The following is a 17,111-nucleotide window of genomic DNA, read 5'->3' as shown; positions in this document are numbered from 1 at the left end:
GGAGGTTGCGTTAGCCTAGATCTAGTTAAGTCAACAAAGCTAATTGGTTCTGCATTACTATTAAAGTAACTTAAAGTCGGAATTTAACGACAGGGTAGGCTAAAGTTATTGATCTTCACACCCACTTCAATTGAACCCTGCCACAAGCTACGTCAATGTAACCATCACCCGTCTATTAATTTAATATGAAATGTATTTACATATTTTAATAATTTCTATACGACTTGACCCGAAGCCTATAACAATCAGGTTTTCCTAAGTCAACATAAATGCTCTAGCCTCCACCCATATGCAAATAATAAGCAGGGTTAAAGTAAGAGTAGAGAGGAAAAGAAATGCAAGCGCACAGCAAAACTGCAACGTAAGCAAAGGGCGATGTTAAACCCAGGGTCGGAGAGAAAGGGAAATCCCGGGCGTCTTTGTATCCCTGCAACGCGGGGTAGGAGTGTGTATACGCTTGGGGAAACACGAGTCAAACACCACAACGAGAAGCTGACTCAGACCTTGGATTAATACAGAATCATAACTATGGAACTCAGATGAAATGTTAACTTAAAACTTTTTAACCATTTCTTTGTGCGTCGGTGAAAGTCGGAGGGAATATCGCCCCTCCCTCCAGGTTGTGCACCCAGACAGAGAGGCGCCTTCGAGACAATTTATAACATTTGATTGTTTTACTTGTGGGTTTTATGGTAGGAGTATGACAACGGAATATACCGTGGGTGATGCACAAGGACACACACTGACACACGTACAGACACACACACGGACACAGATACATACGGACAAATCCTGACACAGCAAAAATCGAAAGAAACCCCGCCTTGTGGGCAGGATCCGAGTGAAGGGATTTTTGGGCATAAAAAGAGAATCCTGAGCATTGAAACCTCAGTTCGACCCGGGGGGGGGGGGTCGGCTCACCAGAGTTCGACCAGTGGGTCGACTCTCGGGAGACAGTTCGACTCGGAGGAGCAACTCACCAGAGTTCGACCGGGGGGGGGGTCGACTCTCGGGAGACAGTTCGACTCGGAGGAGCAACTCGGAAGAGTTCGACCAGGGGGGTCGGAACTCGGGGAGTTCGACTCGGAGGAGGTCGGAACGCGGGGAGTTCGACCAGTGGGTCGGCTCAGGAGCAGTTCCAATCGGGAACGAGAGCAACAGGTCGCCAGCCGGCGAGCTGCAGAGCAGGGGGCGGCGAGCAGAAGCCAAAGTGGCCCCGTCGCTACCCACTGACGTTGGCAAGACTCGCAGGGTAGTGAGGCGTCACCTAGTGTGATTTCCAAGAGCTGAAAGACAGAGTATTGCTGATTCTACATTGAGTCCAGCTGCAGAGCGACCGACGCACCAAGCAAGAGCTTCTGCAAACCAGAGCAAGAGCACGTGCGACTTGAGTCATCCAGCAGTGGAGAAAAACCTGCTTTCAGCAAACCAGCAACGAGCACGTTCGAGTTCTCCACCCAGAGAGAGGGAGCGTGCCGATGCAGCTCATCCAACAGCGGAGAGAAACTGCTTCAGCGAACCAGCACGAGCGTGATCGCGCAGCTCATCCAGCAGTGGACAGAGGTGTCCACTGAGCGGAACTGAGAGCGATCAAGCAACTCTCCCCCGTGGACAGAGGCTGGCTGCTGCGTGGAGGAGGGCGGCGATTCGTATGATGCACTCCTACACACCTCACCGCTCTAAAGGGAGCGAGGCTACTTCTCCTACAAGCGATGCCAACTTCAGCGTATGGCAACGCAAAGAATTAATTCCAAACACTGACTATTCAAAACAATTCATATCACTCAAACATACACAGGTCCTTAACCAGAAGCGAACACTCAAGTCCGTGAACCATCTGGCTGTGGAAGCATCGTTCGTGTGATAACAGTCCGTCATTTATAAGTATATTCATAATTTCCCTCTTCAATATTTTGTTTTGGACTGTACTTCTAATCGCATAAGTTACCAACCGATCCATCAATACTAATTAGCTTTGGCACCTTCGCCACGGAGCTACGCTCCCGGGGAGGAATCGTGCTAAACCGATTTTCTGATCATACAATCTTATTCACGAATTAATTAATTAATCTCCCGTGAGATAACACGTTCTGCCGCATACCCTCACACTAAGCCATTTCGGTAATCTTATATTCTGTCCGGTGGATCTGTTGTTACATTTATGCCTTTGGAAATAATAACTGTTTGATTGTCTTTTTATATGAATACCGTTGCATGTTAATCAATCGCCTGTGATAATGTGCTGACCATTTCAAGCATAATGATCGTTCATATTATAATGTATAAGCTTTTGTGTAGCATAGCATTTGCATGTTCTGACTCTCTCTCTCTCACTAACAGCAATCGCTTTATGCGGGGTCCATGTGTTATCAAAGTGAAATCGTACAGTCGTTGATGATACTGTCTTGATACCGTGTGGATACCGTGTTGAAGTTCCGAGATTGAGAGTCACATACATATTATAGTTAAGGTTTAATTAGAAAATAAATTGATTAATACAGAAGTGGTCGTGTGATTCTTTCCTGAAGTTTTTGCATAAGATCTGTATCCTGCGACGAGATATGAACTCGGGAACCTAAACTATAAACACACCAATCCACACTCATTAAACTAAAGCGAACGATGTGAACATGGGACCTAAAATATGAACACTCGGGGAGTGTTAAAGCGAGAATCATTGTATTATGCTGATCAATAATACGAAGTTAGTCAACGAGGCCGAATTGACACTAGGGTAACTGCACACGATTGATTGCGTTATCCTGATTGATAACCCCACCTCGTCAACGAGGCGGGGACCTGATTATCATAAAGGCTATCATTAACACAACCACACCCACTCGTATAAATTAATACGATCACCTCTCTAATTAGCATAGTTATACGCATAATTACACGAATTAACATAATTTTGGATTAATTATGCAAATTTCGAATTTCATTTAATTTTAATTATTTGTCATCAATTTTCACACACCCACATATACAACAGCTACATTTCAGCAGGGTCAACCTGAAGCGCTGCATGAATTTAAACCCCGTGCTGAATACTTGAAAAAATTACATTGTGCGACTGAAGCCGACGTGAAGCAGGCTAAGCCCTCATATATGTAGATTTGATTAACATTCGTGATTGTACCGTCTCAGATTCCCAAACCCCACCCATTGATCTTCTCCAGTCAAAATTGTACTTTATTGGTAACAGAGCACTTTAATTCACATTGATATCACTGCACATGAATCAAGTGTTGTGACTCGTATCTGCAACAATTGGACAAAAAATCGAGACAGGTGAGCTCATTAAACCTCAATGAGTAATTAAATACGTTATTGAATATTAGAAAATACACTAATTAGAGCAAAGTTGACAAGCACTGATGCCCAACACACACCTGTTATCCCAGAGCTTGAGCAGGTGTGTTGCCAATCAGACAGCGTTAGTTGCTTAGCATGTCACAAGTGCAGAACAATTTGAATTGGGAGTAAATTAATAAAAGTGGAATTTTGGGAAACCTGTAATGTAACGCAAGGTGTCCTCCATGCCAGGATGGAATTCTTGCTATAGTGGATTCTGGTGTTTAATGCTAAGTGAAACCTAACGCATACAGTGGGCTGTGTGTGATGTTACGCTTCTAATGCAGGCAAGCAATAGCTCTGTTAATTAGCACCAAGGAAAGATATTTGAGCAACAAATGCAGTTAAATTTTGATTTAAAGCTTTCGTGACTATGCAGGGATTCATATTCTTGGTTCTTTCGTTAAAGTCACGTAGAAGGGAAACAATAAAATAATATAAATATAAAACAATAAAATTCTCACGACGTTTTGACTGCAACACAAGTAATCAACATCAGGTGTGAAAAGCACAACAAGAAAATGCAGTAAAATTTTGATTTAAAGCTTTCGTGACTGCAGGGATTCATATTCTTGGTTCTTTCGGTAAAGTCACGTAGAAGGGAAACAATAAAATAATAAAAATATACGTATAAAACAATAAAATTCTCACGACGTTTCGACTGCAACACAAGCAATCATCATCAAATTTTCTTGTTGTGGTTTTCACACCTGATGATGATTGCTTGTGTTCAGTCGAAACGTCGTGAGATTTTAATTGTTTTATATTTTTATTATTTTATTGTTTCCCTTCGACGTGACTTTACCGAAAGAACTAAAAATAAAAATGCATCTTCTTTGGTTCTTTCGGTAAAGTCACGTAGAATGAGAATAAAATAATAAATTGATAAAAGAAAATAACACAATAATATTCTCACGACGTTTCGGCCACAACACAAGCGGCCTTCATCAGGTGAAGGGGACGAGACTGTCTGATGAAGGCCGCTTGTGTTGTGCCGAAACGTCGTGAGAATATTATTGTGTTATTTTATTTTATCAATTAATTATTTTATTCTCATTCTACGTGACTTTACCGAAAGAACCAAAAAAGATGAATCATTGCAGTCACGAAAGTTTTAATCGAAATTCACCCGCTGTGATCTATCCTCCCTCTTTGCTGCTCCTACAGCCTCCCTTACCTTAGTCAGATGATCTGCATTGCTTTCATCAGATGATGATGTCTCCTCACCGTCCTTCCCCGCACCTCCGAGCAGCACGTTTGCCTAGGTGCGGTGCAAAAGAAGTTCAACATGCATCACGACCTTAAACTGGTGTTGCAGCTTTCAAAAGACTCGAAAGGGGGCTGCCTTTTTTATCCTCACTTTCTGACTCAAACTGTTGTTGAAGCTTTCAACAACGTGAGCCTGCTTTATGTCGGCTTTAGCGTCACACTCTGTGCGAAGATTATATAACTTGGCTCAACGTAGTTTTTTAGGTAGTTAGTACGACTTTTAAATTAATGTAGTGCTTCAGGCGTACCCTGTGCATAGATAGGTAAACCAAATCATCTACTGGTATGTGTTTTGGGGTGACAGCAAAATTTAGTCCCCTAGTCGTACTGTTTGCAGATTGTCCGAAATCGGGGTGCTACTCTGATTAATGACGATTTTATTAACATCTAGTTTTGTTATATGTGGAACTGGGTTCTTCTTTGATAGGTGGTTGAATTTAGAAATCAGGTTAGCTATAGATTTGACTGACAGTGTCTCAGCAGAAGAAGCAGTCATGTTGTCTACGTGATTCCAATCAGAAGGTGAAATCTTTTGTGTTAACATTAAATGAGCTTGTAGGAGAGTCCTGTCTAAAGTATCGAGTTCAAATCGGAGTAGCCTTATCCTCTCTGAGATTAAAGATAGGCTGGCCTTAAGCAGAATCTGTTTAGAATTCGGAGAAGATACAGCAGCAGAAGTGAGTGTGAAAGCGATGGGTATTACCTTGTGATCGCGGCATCTTTTGAGGAAGGTCAGCGTCTCGATGAGCTGTGACTTCTTGTCCCGTTGTCTGTTAAAAGCTCTAACAGATAGGTGAAAGCCCTCCCCATAGAGGTTAAATCTAGAAAGGTTGAAGCTGTGTCGTGGTCACTGTGAGTGCGAGGAGGGAGACGGAGTGTTTGGTGTTCGCATACCGGTACGAGTGTGTACAGTACTGTTTTGCGCTCGTGCGCATACGCGGCTGTTTGCGGCGGGTACGAGAGTGAAGAGTGCTTGGTGGTCGCGCGCACGCACGGTTGTTTACACCGGGGCGGAGCGCTTAGCGTGCGCGTGCCTACGCGGCTGTTGACGGGTGTGCTGTTCGTCGGGCGCGTGCCCAAGCGACTGTTTTCGGTGGTGTAGAGCGCTCGTGTGCCTGTGCGACGGTGTTGTGGGCGCGCGACTGTTCGAACGGGCTCTTTAACTCAGAGCCGGGCGACCCTCCTCAATCGGCGGCGCGCGCACGGCAAACGCCCCGCCCGCCCATCCCTCGACCCCAACCCCCTCGCGTGCGATTGGTGTACGGGGCTGGGCAGGGGGTAGAGGCGTGTTTGTTATTACCGGGGCACGTGGAGCGGGGGTGGGAGGGAGACACGCGCCGCGCAAGTCTGTTCACGGGCGGGAGAGAGTTTTTACGGGCGAACGCGCTCCTCGCGGTACACCGCCTCGCAGCGCACCGCGAGCGTAAAGCGACGCGCCCTACCCATCGGTTAAAACATGCAGACGGGGTCAGCAGCACAGGAAGGCGGGGTAGTGGAGGTCGCTAGCCCGAACCCCACAGAGCAGTCGGGGGGTAGTGGGATAAATGTGGCGGGGGAGTCGGGAGCCAACGGCCCCGACAATTCGGTGATGGCGGGGGACATTCGCCCCCACACATGCGTGCAAAGGAACTTATTTTTATCTTAACAGTAATAAAGGTTCCGTGCCGACCTAAACGGTTATTGCGAGGCAAGCGAGTTTGTTCAGGCGAGTGGTGACGTACATTTGCAAGAGGAGTTAGAGCGTGGCGACTCATTCGTGCCCTAATTTCAGTTGCAGAATCTTTGTGTGTAAATGTTATGTTTTTAATTTCCCGTTTTACACTTAGTTAACTTGCATTCTCTTGTTTACTGCGGCTGTAGGGTGAAATCACTTGTTAATATCCTATTTTCCTTACTACTATTTACCTTAACCCAACAGTAAACTTTTTTGTAGCTATGATTTTATGCATGGGGGCGCGGGGGGCTGGAGTATTTCTAATCAGGGTCCTTTGGCAGCACAAACTCAAGTATGTACAGTCAGTCGTTTTCATACGTGAAGCTCTGTGACAGGAATACAGTGTCCACGATGCCTGAATACACAATTTACGGTGCTCAAACAAAAAAAGTGCATCGTTGCTGTGCACAGGTGTTCCGTTTTACATGGCACGCTCGCCTGTCCACAGTCCACGCTTTGTCCAGATGATGTGGCCTACGTATCATGAGGCGACAATGGATCGTGTGCCAACACACCTGCCCTCCACCCACCAGTGTCAATCAGCATTTGGTGCCAAGGATATGGTCTCTCTGCTATGGAGAGCAGTGTCCATAACCAGTGTTGATTGCTCAGATTTGTGTCTCGGCTTCAGTGCTTAAGGACCTTTGCATGCCTCCGATGTCCAGCATACTTCGTGACACGTGCTTGCCAGTCAGCAGGTGTCGGTGGTTGTCGAATAGTATCTGATTAAGTAAACAAAAAAAATTATGCTGCAACATTGTGGGAAAACCCACAACTGCTCTACACATCAACTGGAGTCCTCGCAGTAGTGCGAATCCGTTTTTTGCCCAGAAATGTTGGAAATGTGGCCACCGTTATAATTCGTGGCAGAATAGCAGCATGAACAACTGCTTGCCACTTTCACCCTTGTTAAGGCTCATCGACAGACGCACAGCATAACGGACACGTTGCTTGACTGCCATGAAGCGGGTCAAGTGATACGAGCCGAGAGCCATCTTCACCAACTGGGGTCTCGATTGAGGAGGAAGTAGCACGACAAAGGCTTGAAATACAAGCAGGGCTTCATTTCTAGCTGGTACACCGAATTGGTATGCGACTTTCCAACCATAGAGATCTATCGGATGTGATGTGGTGGTTGGACAAATATTTAACGGGTCGCTGACCAGAGGACATCTGGCTGAAATTAAGGCCTGTTTAAATGCCACTGGAATCGACGGTCATTGCCTGCAAAAGACGTGGGTTTTGTATTAAGAGGTCAGCCATCCATTGAGTGAATGCATCTGATGGCCACAGCACAGTTCGCAGACTGATCCTCTGGTGAGAGTTGGTCATCGATGTCTGGAGCCCCATTTTACAACAGTTGGTCTGATATGTGCATGCTTGGGACTTAACTTTCTTTCATTCCGACCATCAAATACCACCGCCACCAATAGAGTTTGTGATAAAAGGCAAGCGTTTATTAGGTCCTCGAAGATTCCTCTCGCGCTCGCCTAGCAACTTCAAAGTGCACCGGCGGATCCCTTTGCAGCATCGTGTTTGCCGCAGCGCGCTAGTTCGTCCTCTGCCTGCAGTTACCGCGAATCATCCGTGATGTGCCACGCAAATAAACGCTCTTGAAATAGTTATGCAAAGTGTTTATTCCTTTTAACAGAGTAACGAAAAGTAGGTTGGTTTGTTTTTCTTTCTGCTTCGTTGTACCTTGATTGAGTAATGTGTGTAAAGTGTCTAATGGGGTGGAGGATAATTCATCGTGCATACACAACTTCATTCGCTCGCTTGTCTGCTTCCACACATTTGCTTGGCCTGAGAAAAAGCAATTTCGCTGTGATATACGTATAAACAGTATATATTTTTTTGCACATGCTATCGCGATGTTGTGTTGTAATATACCGCTCACTTTACAAGGTCACACATTTCTGGTGGCAGTCATTCGGGCTTGTGTGTTCCATGTTATAAACTAACCAAGGATAAGAGTGGCCACTCATGTGTGAAACTGTCGTCAGCGCTGCCGTACTTAAACCAGATGCTGCAGATGCCGTTCACGAAAATAAAAAAATATATATATAATACTAGTTTGAAACTTCATTCGATTGCAGGCCCCAAATCTGCAGTCCATCGTTGTACTGTGCATATATTGTACCCTGGTGTGCTTTTAATTGAGCACATGAACGTACGGGGCATTATAAGACGCTTTCCGATTTTGTACAGATCGTCATTACATTTACAGAATAAACTTACATAAAAAAACTCGCGTATTATTGTATACCTACTATGGCCGTCTGCTCATGTGGCATTTATAAGGTCTACCTTGCAGTAATGTAATTAAATATCTACCATGTATATTAATGCCACCTGTGACAATCACCCGGAATGTACCCGATCTCAGAAGCCAAGCAGACTTGAGCTGGATAGTGATAAATAGGTGGTCATACCAGCTTGTTAAAGGCTTTGGGGCTACATGCAGCAATAGCCACTGTTCTACTGCACTTTTATGATCGCCACGTTTGGTCCCTGCCTTCAAACCACACTGATTGGAATGGTGAAGTATGGTCAGATAATCATACCGGTGTGCAGAAGCCCTCGTAATAATCGATTATTGAATGCAACCGGTGAGGGTGCCGATGATTGCCTAGAGCAGTGTTCTACATTGCATCAGGGGCCACTGGTGGCCCCTGATGGCCCCTGATGGCCTTTAGTGTGGCCCCTAACGGGCAGCCCCCGACAATACAAATTTGAAAAATGTTCATCGTGCTGGAAAATCACAATAATTTTAAATACGTGGCGACCATCACATTGATGTGTTATTGGCGAAAGTAGCCCCCCCCCCCCCACCTCTGGAAATTAGAGAAAAACACTGGCCTAGAGCATGAAGATTGGGTCTGGGACGTGACCTCCTTCCTCCACCAGCTCGTGTTCCACGGCCGCCTCGATCTGCTCGCACACCCACTCAGTCCACGGATCATCCACGGGCGCTCCCTGCGGGAAGGTCATTCCACTTTGTAATTGCAGTAATAATATTTAAATTACCGATGATCGAGATCAATTAAGGAGTTACAGCCAAAGAAGAGGAACATGCCAAAAGAGAACTTCAATCGCGCAGATGGAGCGATTACATCGGCTCGTGCGCACGTGGCTCTATGCGTTGTTACATTGAACATCGCTCACGGTCCTGCAACGGCTTGGGGAGGCCCTAATCAAGTCGTAAATTGATCATGGCTACTGATGCTCCTGCGTGGATAGCATTCATCCAAAATGGTAGATAGGTTGATGGACTCAAGTGTGTGTTTTTTTATTAGTATGGTCGAGAGACACAAGATGGAATTTTGTCAGTAAGGTTCGCCTCCAATGGGCCGTGGCTCTAGACCATATTTGTGTCACATGGACCATGAGAAAAGCCACCCAAGCGGGAGGTAAAACACGCTACTCACAAAGCTCCGTGTACATGATTCAAATCCTTTTTCTGCACACTGCCCTCTGCTGGTAGCTCACCTGAAGTGACACAACTTGGACTTTAAAAACGTAAAAATACACCACATTTAATGGCCACGTGACGAATAATGCTAACTACGCAGGAAAGTCAAATTCAGTCTCGAGATTACTTGTCAGGAGGGTTCTGGTGCGTTGGGACGTTTTGCAAATCGCATGAAGTTTGGCTTCACGTGAAAGGAATACTGGGAGAAAACAACGCGTAACACGAGGATAACGTGTGGGTTTTTTCTGTATCTGCACAGGCATCTCCTTGCATCCTCGAGAGTCGAGCCGATTTAGGACTGGAAAAATCGGCGTGATCCACCAACCCCTTTCCCTAAAAAAAAATCAAACCGTATGATCGCGCGTGTGTGTGTGCCATGATGATAATCGGCGGCGATTCCGCGTCCGCTCCACGTTGCAGAGGATTTACGTTTCAATTCCTGCGGACGTTCCGATAATTATACACCTCTGGAGTATCAACTACAATAGATTAGAATGCATTTTTAAACACGCAGTCTGCTTCGCATCCAAGATCCCCGTGGCGTCAATCGCAAGCATGAAGCCATTGTGCGTGCCGACGTTTTTCTCCAAATTTGTGACGTAAAAAAAGTACCCGCGATTGGAATCATGGCAATCATCACCCCCACAGACTGCAAAAACGTGGTAGGACTGGCCTGAAGAAAATTGATTATTGGGTAAACAAGCATTATGGAAAAACATAATTTCGAGGATGAGTATGATGAACTGTTAGGGATGACCTATTGATGGCGAGGTTCAATCGTCAATGCAGCTGATGAAGAATACGAGTCCAATCCCATCAGATCAGGGAGCTAAGCAGGGTTCAATCTGGATAGGGCTTGTATGGGCGACCACTACTACGCACAAACAGGTGCTATAGGCTGCTGCGGGGCTACGTAAACAATCGTTCTGTACTTCAATGCATCCACGTATATGCTGCCCACCTTTGACTGGTAGGAACGAAGTTGTAAACTGAGTGTACCGGCCTGCAATAGATTAATGCGTCCGTCCGTCCGTTCCCTTTCATAAGAAGTGAAATCTCGTGCTGTTGGTTGTCACAATACTTCAACGAAGTCAAATCTCGTGCTGTTGGGTGTCAAATCAGCAAAAGACAGCGCAGAGACTTGATATGTCTTATTGCACCCAACATTTGGAAGTCACATTATCTCATTTGCGAACTTCGCTTTTGGGGCTGTGGCAAATTCACTGACGCCTTTCTCAGTCCCGAATTCCACAGTGCAAGCCCTTCCCACATTCATCCTGCCAGCAGCTTGCGGAACACCCGTCATCCGCGCTTACAGGGCGAAATATTCCTACAATCGTCCGTGAGAGCTTGAAGAGACCCGAGCTGTCATCTATTAAATGTGACGGGTTCATTATTTTGTATTGTGTGCACAAATGCAGATATTATTATCAAACAAAATAATATCAAACCCAAATGTTAAGGGGTATTAATTTCAAGGGCAAATTTGAGCCTCTTCATGCCATTGTATCTTAAAATTTATTTCAATTAAAATGTATTTCAATTTAAAAAAATTACGTCTATAGCAAACGCAAATCAATTGATGTCAAAAGTAAGCGCAATTCAATTCAGTGCATTTTAGTGAATAAAATAGGATAGAATGGACGACTCCTTTGTTCATTTCATTCCAAAAGGCATACGAAGTACATACTACCAGAAATAGCTCACGATTTGGCTATTCTATTCTTATTGACTCAAATTTTGTTTATTTTCCTGGTGACAAATAAATCTACATGGAACCGAGCCAAATATTCTTCGAGTAAATAGACAGCTTTGGTACATTTTCAGTTAATAACATTGAATAAAATGGACGCCCCCTTGAACATTTAGTGAATAAAATTGGATAAAATGGACGACCACTTTGTGCATTTTATTGCAAAAGGCAGAGGAAATATCCCGTGTTGTATATTTTACAAATGGATTTTTTCTGTATACTTAGTTCCTTTCACAACAATGTGCTCACATTTTCTTAGTTTTTTCGGTAAAGTCACGTTGAAGAGAAACAACAAAATAATAAAATATATATGAAACAATAAAAAAAATTCTCACGACGTTTCGACCATAACTCAAACGGTCGTCTTCAGGTGTGTTGGTTCGCCGTTTAAAAATAAATTTACGCGAACCAACACACCTGAAGACGACCGTTTGAGTTATGGTCGAAACGTTGTGAGAATTTTTTTATTGTTTTATATATATTTTATTATTTTGTTGTTTCTCTTCAACGTGACTTTACCGAAAAAACTAAGAATATGAATTACTGCAGTCACGAAAGCTTTAAATCAAAATTTAATGTGCTCACACTTGTGGATTCGGCACTGAGTTTTTTTCGGTACAAGACATGAACACCATGAGCAACAACGACTTCGAAGACACCGACGGATTTTTGGATGCCACCATTGAAAAGCTGCTTGCTGAAACAGAGGCCGCATTTGTTGCTGGAACCCTTTACAAAATCGGAGACAAAATCGCAGATGCCATCGACCCAAAGCCAATCCCAGCAGGCGCCGCAACTGCGCCAACGCCATCCAACATGCAACCACCACCTCAATCGTAGTTTAGTGATCCAAGATAGTATTTCATAGTGGAATAATGAACTATCGAAGACTCTCGAAGCCTTGTCTCTCAGTTTTGTCATGACATATTCAACACAAATTTACAGGTATAAGGCCATAAGCCGGTCATGTTTCGATTTCGAGCAGAAATGCTAATAATCCGGAGTCTAAAGCCCCATACTACCGTATACCGGGAAACAAATCCTCATTTTTTAAAAATGCAATTGTTGTCATTTTTCGGCCCAGCCCTTAACAATTTTATGATACATTGCTCCAAATTGAGCAGATTTCAGTCAATAAGGATTTCACCATTCCATTCCTCTATAGAGGTTAATTTGTCCGAAGAACCCTCAACGATTGAGGGCAAAAAAGTGGGAAGACGCTCTCAATTTGCACAATTTTACGTAACAATGTCATAAAATTGCGCAAAATTCCAATGTTCCTACCAGCCCACCCTGCAAGGACCTGTTACCCCGCACTGACCAGTGCGGTGAAGTATGGTCAAACAACCCCCACGCCCCGCGCGGCGCCGAGAGGCGCTCATCCAGTCGTGTGTGGCGTGTCTATCAAAAGATTCGATTCATTTTCTCACCGCTCCTGCCGACTTCTTGCTCCGCCTCCTCGCCAAGCCTCGGGGTCTCTGCGGAGGAGAGCTCCAATAAACTGCTGCTCTCCCCCGGTTCCTCACCGCCTGCCGGCCCGACCGACTCGGCGGCGCGAGCTCTTGGGTCACGGGCCCGCGGGCACGGCCTTTGAAATCCCCACGAGAGGCCCCTCTCCCGTGCCCGAGATCCGCCTTCGTCTCCTCCATCCCCGTTGGTCGTGTTGCGCTGCTGCGCGACGCGATGGTGGAGAAGGATCGAGCTGGCGCGTCGGCGGGTGGCGAGTTGCGCGTTTCGACGGAAGAGACGCTGAAGTCGTCTTTGAAAAAAATGTCAGGGTCATTGTTGACGTTGTCGCACTCGCCGGAATGAAGGCTATTGTCGCTGAGCTCGTCATCACCAACACCACCATCATCGTCGTCACGAACTTCACCACTGCGATTTCTTTCAAACTCTGCAACATTCATGATTTTGTCGGCAAAATCAATGTCCTCACCACCACCGTCAGCATCATGACCACGAACATTGACACCATCTTCTTCATCACCACCGCCCACTTCTGCCATCATCATCACCGTCACCATCGCATATTCCTTGGAACATGACCGGCCGCACAACACGTCTCCCGAATCCGTCTTCTTCCAAAGGGGCCCCCTTGGCTCGTTCCCCCGGCGGAGGAGACTGCAGCGAGCCGCCAAGAGCCAAACTGACACCTCCCTCCACCACGGGAGCCCCTTTCAAGGCGCCCCACTCTGTTGCGTGCCCGTGCACTCGAGTCGCAAAGCTGTGGTCCGCCGTCAAATCCCCTTGCTCCAGGCTCTCAACCACGGGCGACAGAGGCTTTGGAGAGTCCACCCAGAATCGAACCGCCCTGGGAAACGCGCCGTAGCGAGAGTTCTACAAACACCGGGTCATGGCGTTGTTGTTGTTGCTCGCGGAAAGTAATTTGAAAGTTCGTTAATTAAATCACAAAAAAGACTGGCCTCTTTTGCACGAACTTAAGTCAATGCTTGTGAATCCAAAATGTAATGTAATACGCATGAACGGTCGTGATTAAGCTATACTCCTGAAGTATGGGGCATATAATAGTCTGTGCTAATAACAAGTTTTGTTTTTTATCTTGTTTTTGAATCCCGAAACATTTTTGATCGGAGATTGAATTGGGTTAGCTACATTTCACCAGGGTCAACCTGAAGCGCTGCATTAATTTAAACCCCGTGCTGAATACTTGAAAAAAATACATTGTGCCACTGAAGCCGACGTGAAGCAGGCTAAGCCCTCATATATGTAGATTTGATTAACATTCGCGATTGTACCGTCTCAGATTCTCAAACCCCACCCATTGATCTTCTCCAGTCAAAATTGTACTTAATTTTTAACAGAGCACTTTAATTCACATTGATTCCACTGCACATGAATCAAGTGTTGTGACTCGTATCTGCAACAACTGGACAAAAATCGAGGCAGGTGAGCTCATTAAACCTCAATGAGTAATTAAATACGTTATTGAATATTAGAAAATACACTAATTAGAGCAACGTTGACAAGCACTGATGCCCAACACACACCTGTTATCCCAGAGCTTGAGCAGGTGTGTTGCCAATCAGACAGCGTTAGTTGCTTAGCATGTCACAAGTGCGGAACAATTTGAATTGGGAGTAAATTAATAAAAGTGGAATTTTGGGAAACCTGTAATGTAAGGCAAGGTGTCCTCCATGCCAGGATGGAATTCTTGCTAGAGTGGATTCTGGCGTTTAATGCTTAGTGAAACCTAACGCATACAGTGGGCTGTGTGTGATGTTACGCTTCTAATGCAGGCAAGCAATAGCTCTGTTAATTAGCACCAAGGAAAGCTATTTGAGCAACAAATGCAGTTAAATTTTGATTTAAAGCTTTCGTGACTATGCAGGGATTCATATTCTTGGTTCTTTCGGTAAAGTCAGGTAGAAGGGAAACAATAAAATAATAAAATAATAAATATATAAAACAATAAAATTCTCACGACGTTTCGACTGCAATACAAGCAATCATCATCAAATTTTCTTGTTGTGGTTTTCACACCTGATGATGATTGCTTGTGTTGCAGTGGAAACGTCGTGAGAATTTTATTGTTTTATATTTTTATTATTTTATTGTTTCCCTTCTACGTGACTTTACCGAAAGAAGCAAGAATAAAAATGCAGTTGTGTGGCGTCGGTGTAGTCGGGAGTCTGTGACGTCATGTGACACTCGTCATAAGGTGTCTTATTGCAACGTCACTGCAGTCCGGTGCGTGACGTCACGTGACACTCCTCATAAAGTGTCGTATTGTAAAGTCACTGCAGTCCGGCGTGTGACGTCACATCCTACTGGCTCTTCGGATTTCTTGGGAAGCAGAGGTGTCTTCACTTGCCCTCTGGCGTTCTCGTGATAAAAATTTTTGGAAAGTTTCGGTGCTCTGGCACATTGGTGGCATGGCCACCATGAAGAAAGGTGTAAAAAAATTATTCAGAAAGTTTTTCAAAAAGCTATGCTGCTGTTGCCGTAGCAGTTCTGATGATGAGGACACCTATGCTGGGACCTCGCTGGGCAGTCCTGCTACGGTTCGCAAGGGCAGCCCTCTTTCGAGTCTGGTGGGCAGCCGTTCCAGTGAGAGCGTTTTTCAGAGCTGCAACACCAGTTTAACGTCAACGAGTCAGGAGGCATCAATCGATGGACACAAGGAAAATGATCTGACTAAGGTAAGGGGCAGTAAGAGCTGCTGAAGAGAGGGAGATGACTCACAGCGGGTGACTGGGCACATCTAACCGAGTCTGTGCTAATAACTAGAAACATTCAATAATTCGTTTTTATTTGGAGAACGAAACATTACAGTAAAGAGGTTCATTTGGTTTATCTATATATGGACAGTTTACGCCTGAAGCACTACAACCGAGTGTGACGCTAAAGCCGACATAAAGCAGGCTCACGTTGTTGAAAGCTTCAACAACAGTTTGAGGCAGAAAGTGATGAGACATCATTATCATCTGATGGACAGAAGTCAGATTCGTTGAATCAGATCAAAAAAGATGCAGTCCTCTTTCGAGTCTTTTGAAAGCTGCAACACCAGTTTAAAGTCGTGATTCATGTTGAACTTCTTTCGCACCGCACCTAGGCAAACGTGCTGATCGGAGATGCGGGGAAGGACGGTGAGGAGACATCATCATCTGATGAAAGCAATGCAGATCATCTGACTAAGGTAAGGGAGGCTGTAGGAGCAGCAAAGAGGGAGGATAAATCACAGCGGGTGACTGGGTACATCTAACAGAGTCTGCTAATAACTAGAAACATTCAATAACAATTTATTTGTTATTTGGAGAACGACAAATATCAGTTCAGAGGTTGATTTGGTTTACCTATATATGGACAGGGTAAGCCTGAAGCACGCCATTAATTATTAACTCGTTCTAACTACCTAAAAAACTACGTTGAGCCAAGTGATAATCTTCCCACAGAGTGTGACGCTAAATGCAACATAAAGCAGGCTCACGTTATAGGAATAGGTTTTACCCTTTTAACTGGCACAAAAACTGACACCTTTATTCAAGGCATCATGTTTGCAATAAGAGACATCATCATCTGATGAAAGCAATGCAGATCATATGACTAAGGTAAGGGAGGCTGTAGGAGCAGCAAAGAGGGAGGATAAATCACAGCGGGTGACTGGGTACATCTACCGGAGTCTGTGCTAATAACTAGAAACATTCAATAACAATTTATTTTTTAGTTGGAGAACGAAAAATATCAGTTCAGAGGTTGATTTGGTTTACCTATATATGGACAGGGAAATCCTGAAGAACTACATTAATTTAAAACTCGTACTAACTACCTAAAAAACCTACGTTGAGCCAAGTTATATAATCTTCCCACCACAACACCGTCGCACAGGCACACGAGCGCTCTACACCACCGAAAACAGTCGCTTGGGCACGCGCCCGACGAACAGCACACCCGTCAACAGCCGCGTAGGCACGCGCACGCTAAGCGCTCCGCCCCGGTGTAAACAACCGTGCGTGCGCGCGACCACCAAGCACTCTTCACTCTCGTACCCGCCGCAAACAGCGGCGTATGCGCACGAGCGCAAAACAGTA

General features: G+C 45.0%; 1 protein-coding gene and 1 long non-coding RNA gene across 2 annotated transcripts; one reads left to right on the top strand and one right to left on the bottom strand.

Moving 5' to 3' along the window:
- Positions 1-7,772: 7,772 nt before the first annotated feature.
- Positions 7,773-14,444, bottom strand: LOC116938450 (uncharacterized). Its single transcript, XM_032945567.2, has 2 exons — positions 12,993-14,444; positions 7,773-9,313 (listed from the first exon to the last, which is right to left on the bottom strand). The coding sequence occupies exons 1-2, from the start codon at positions 13,584-13,586 to the stop codon at positions 9,197-9,199; spliced, it is 711 nt and encodes a 236-aa protein (XP_032801458.2). The 5' UTR covers positions 13,587-14,444; the 3' UTR covers positions 7,773-9,196.
- A 938-nt stretch (positions 14,445-15,382) lies between these two features.
- On the top strand, positions 15,383-16,353 carry LOC142929659 (uncharacterized). The gene is made up of 2 exons (XR_012945850.1): positions 15,383-15,722; positions 16,136-16,353. It is a non-coding gene; the product is annotated as an uncharacterized LOC142929659 (long non-coding RNA).
- Positions 16,354-17,111: the final 758 nt, after the last annotated feature.

Source organism: Petromyzon marinus, chromosome 33 (genome assembly GCF_048934315.1).
Source record: "Petromyzon marinus isolate PM22_M1 ecotype Great Lakes invasive population chromosome 33, UKy_Petmar_22M1.pri1.0, whole genome shotgun sequence".
Classification (NCBI taxonomy): domain Eukaryota; kingdom Metazoa; phylum Chordata; class Hyperoartia; order Petromyzontiformes; family Petromyzontidae; genus Petromyzon; species Petromyzon marinus.
The sequence above is the reverse complement of the archived record's forward strand: the minus strand, read 5'-3'. Positions and strand labels throughout refer to the sequence as shown.

Coding starts and splice junctions, on each gene's coding strand:
- LOC116938450 (XM_032945567.2), bottom strand. CDS start 13,586: ATGGTGACGGTGATGATGATGGCAGAAGTGGGCGGTGGTGATGAAGAA. Junction 9,314..12,992: donor GCAAGAAGTCGGCAGGAGCG/GTGAGAAAATGA, acceptor ACCTTCCCGCAG/GGAGCGCCCGTGGATGATCC.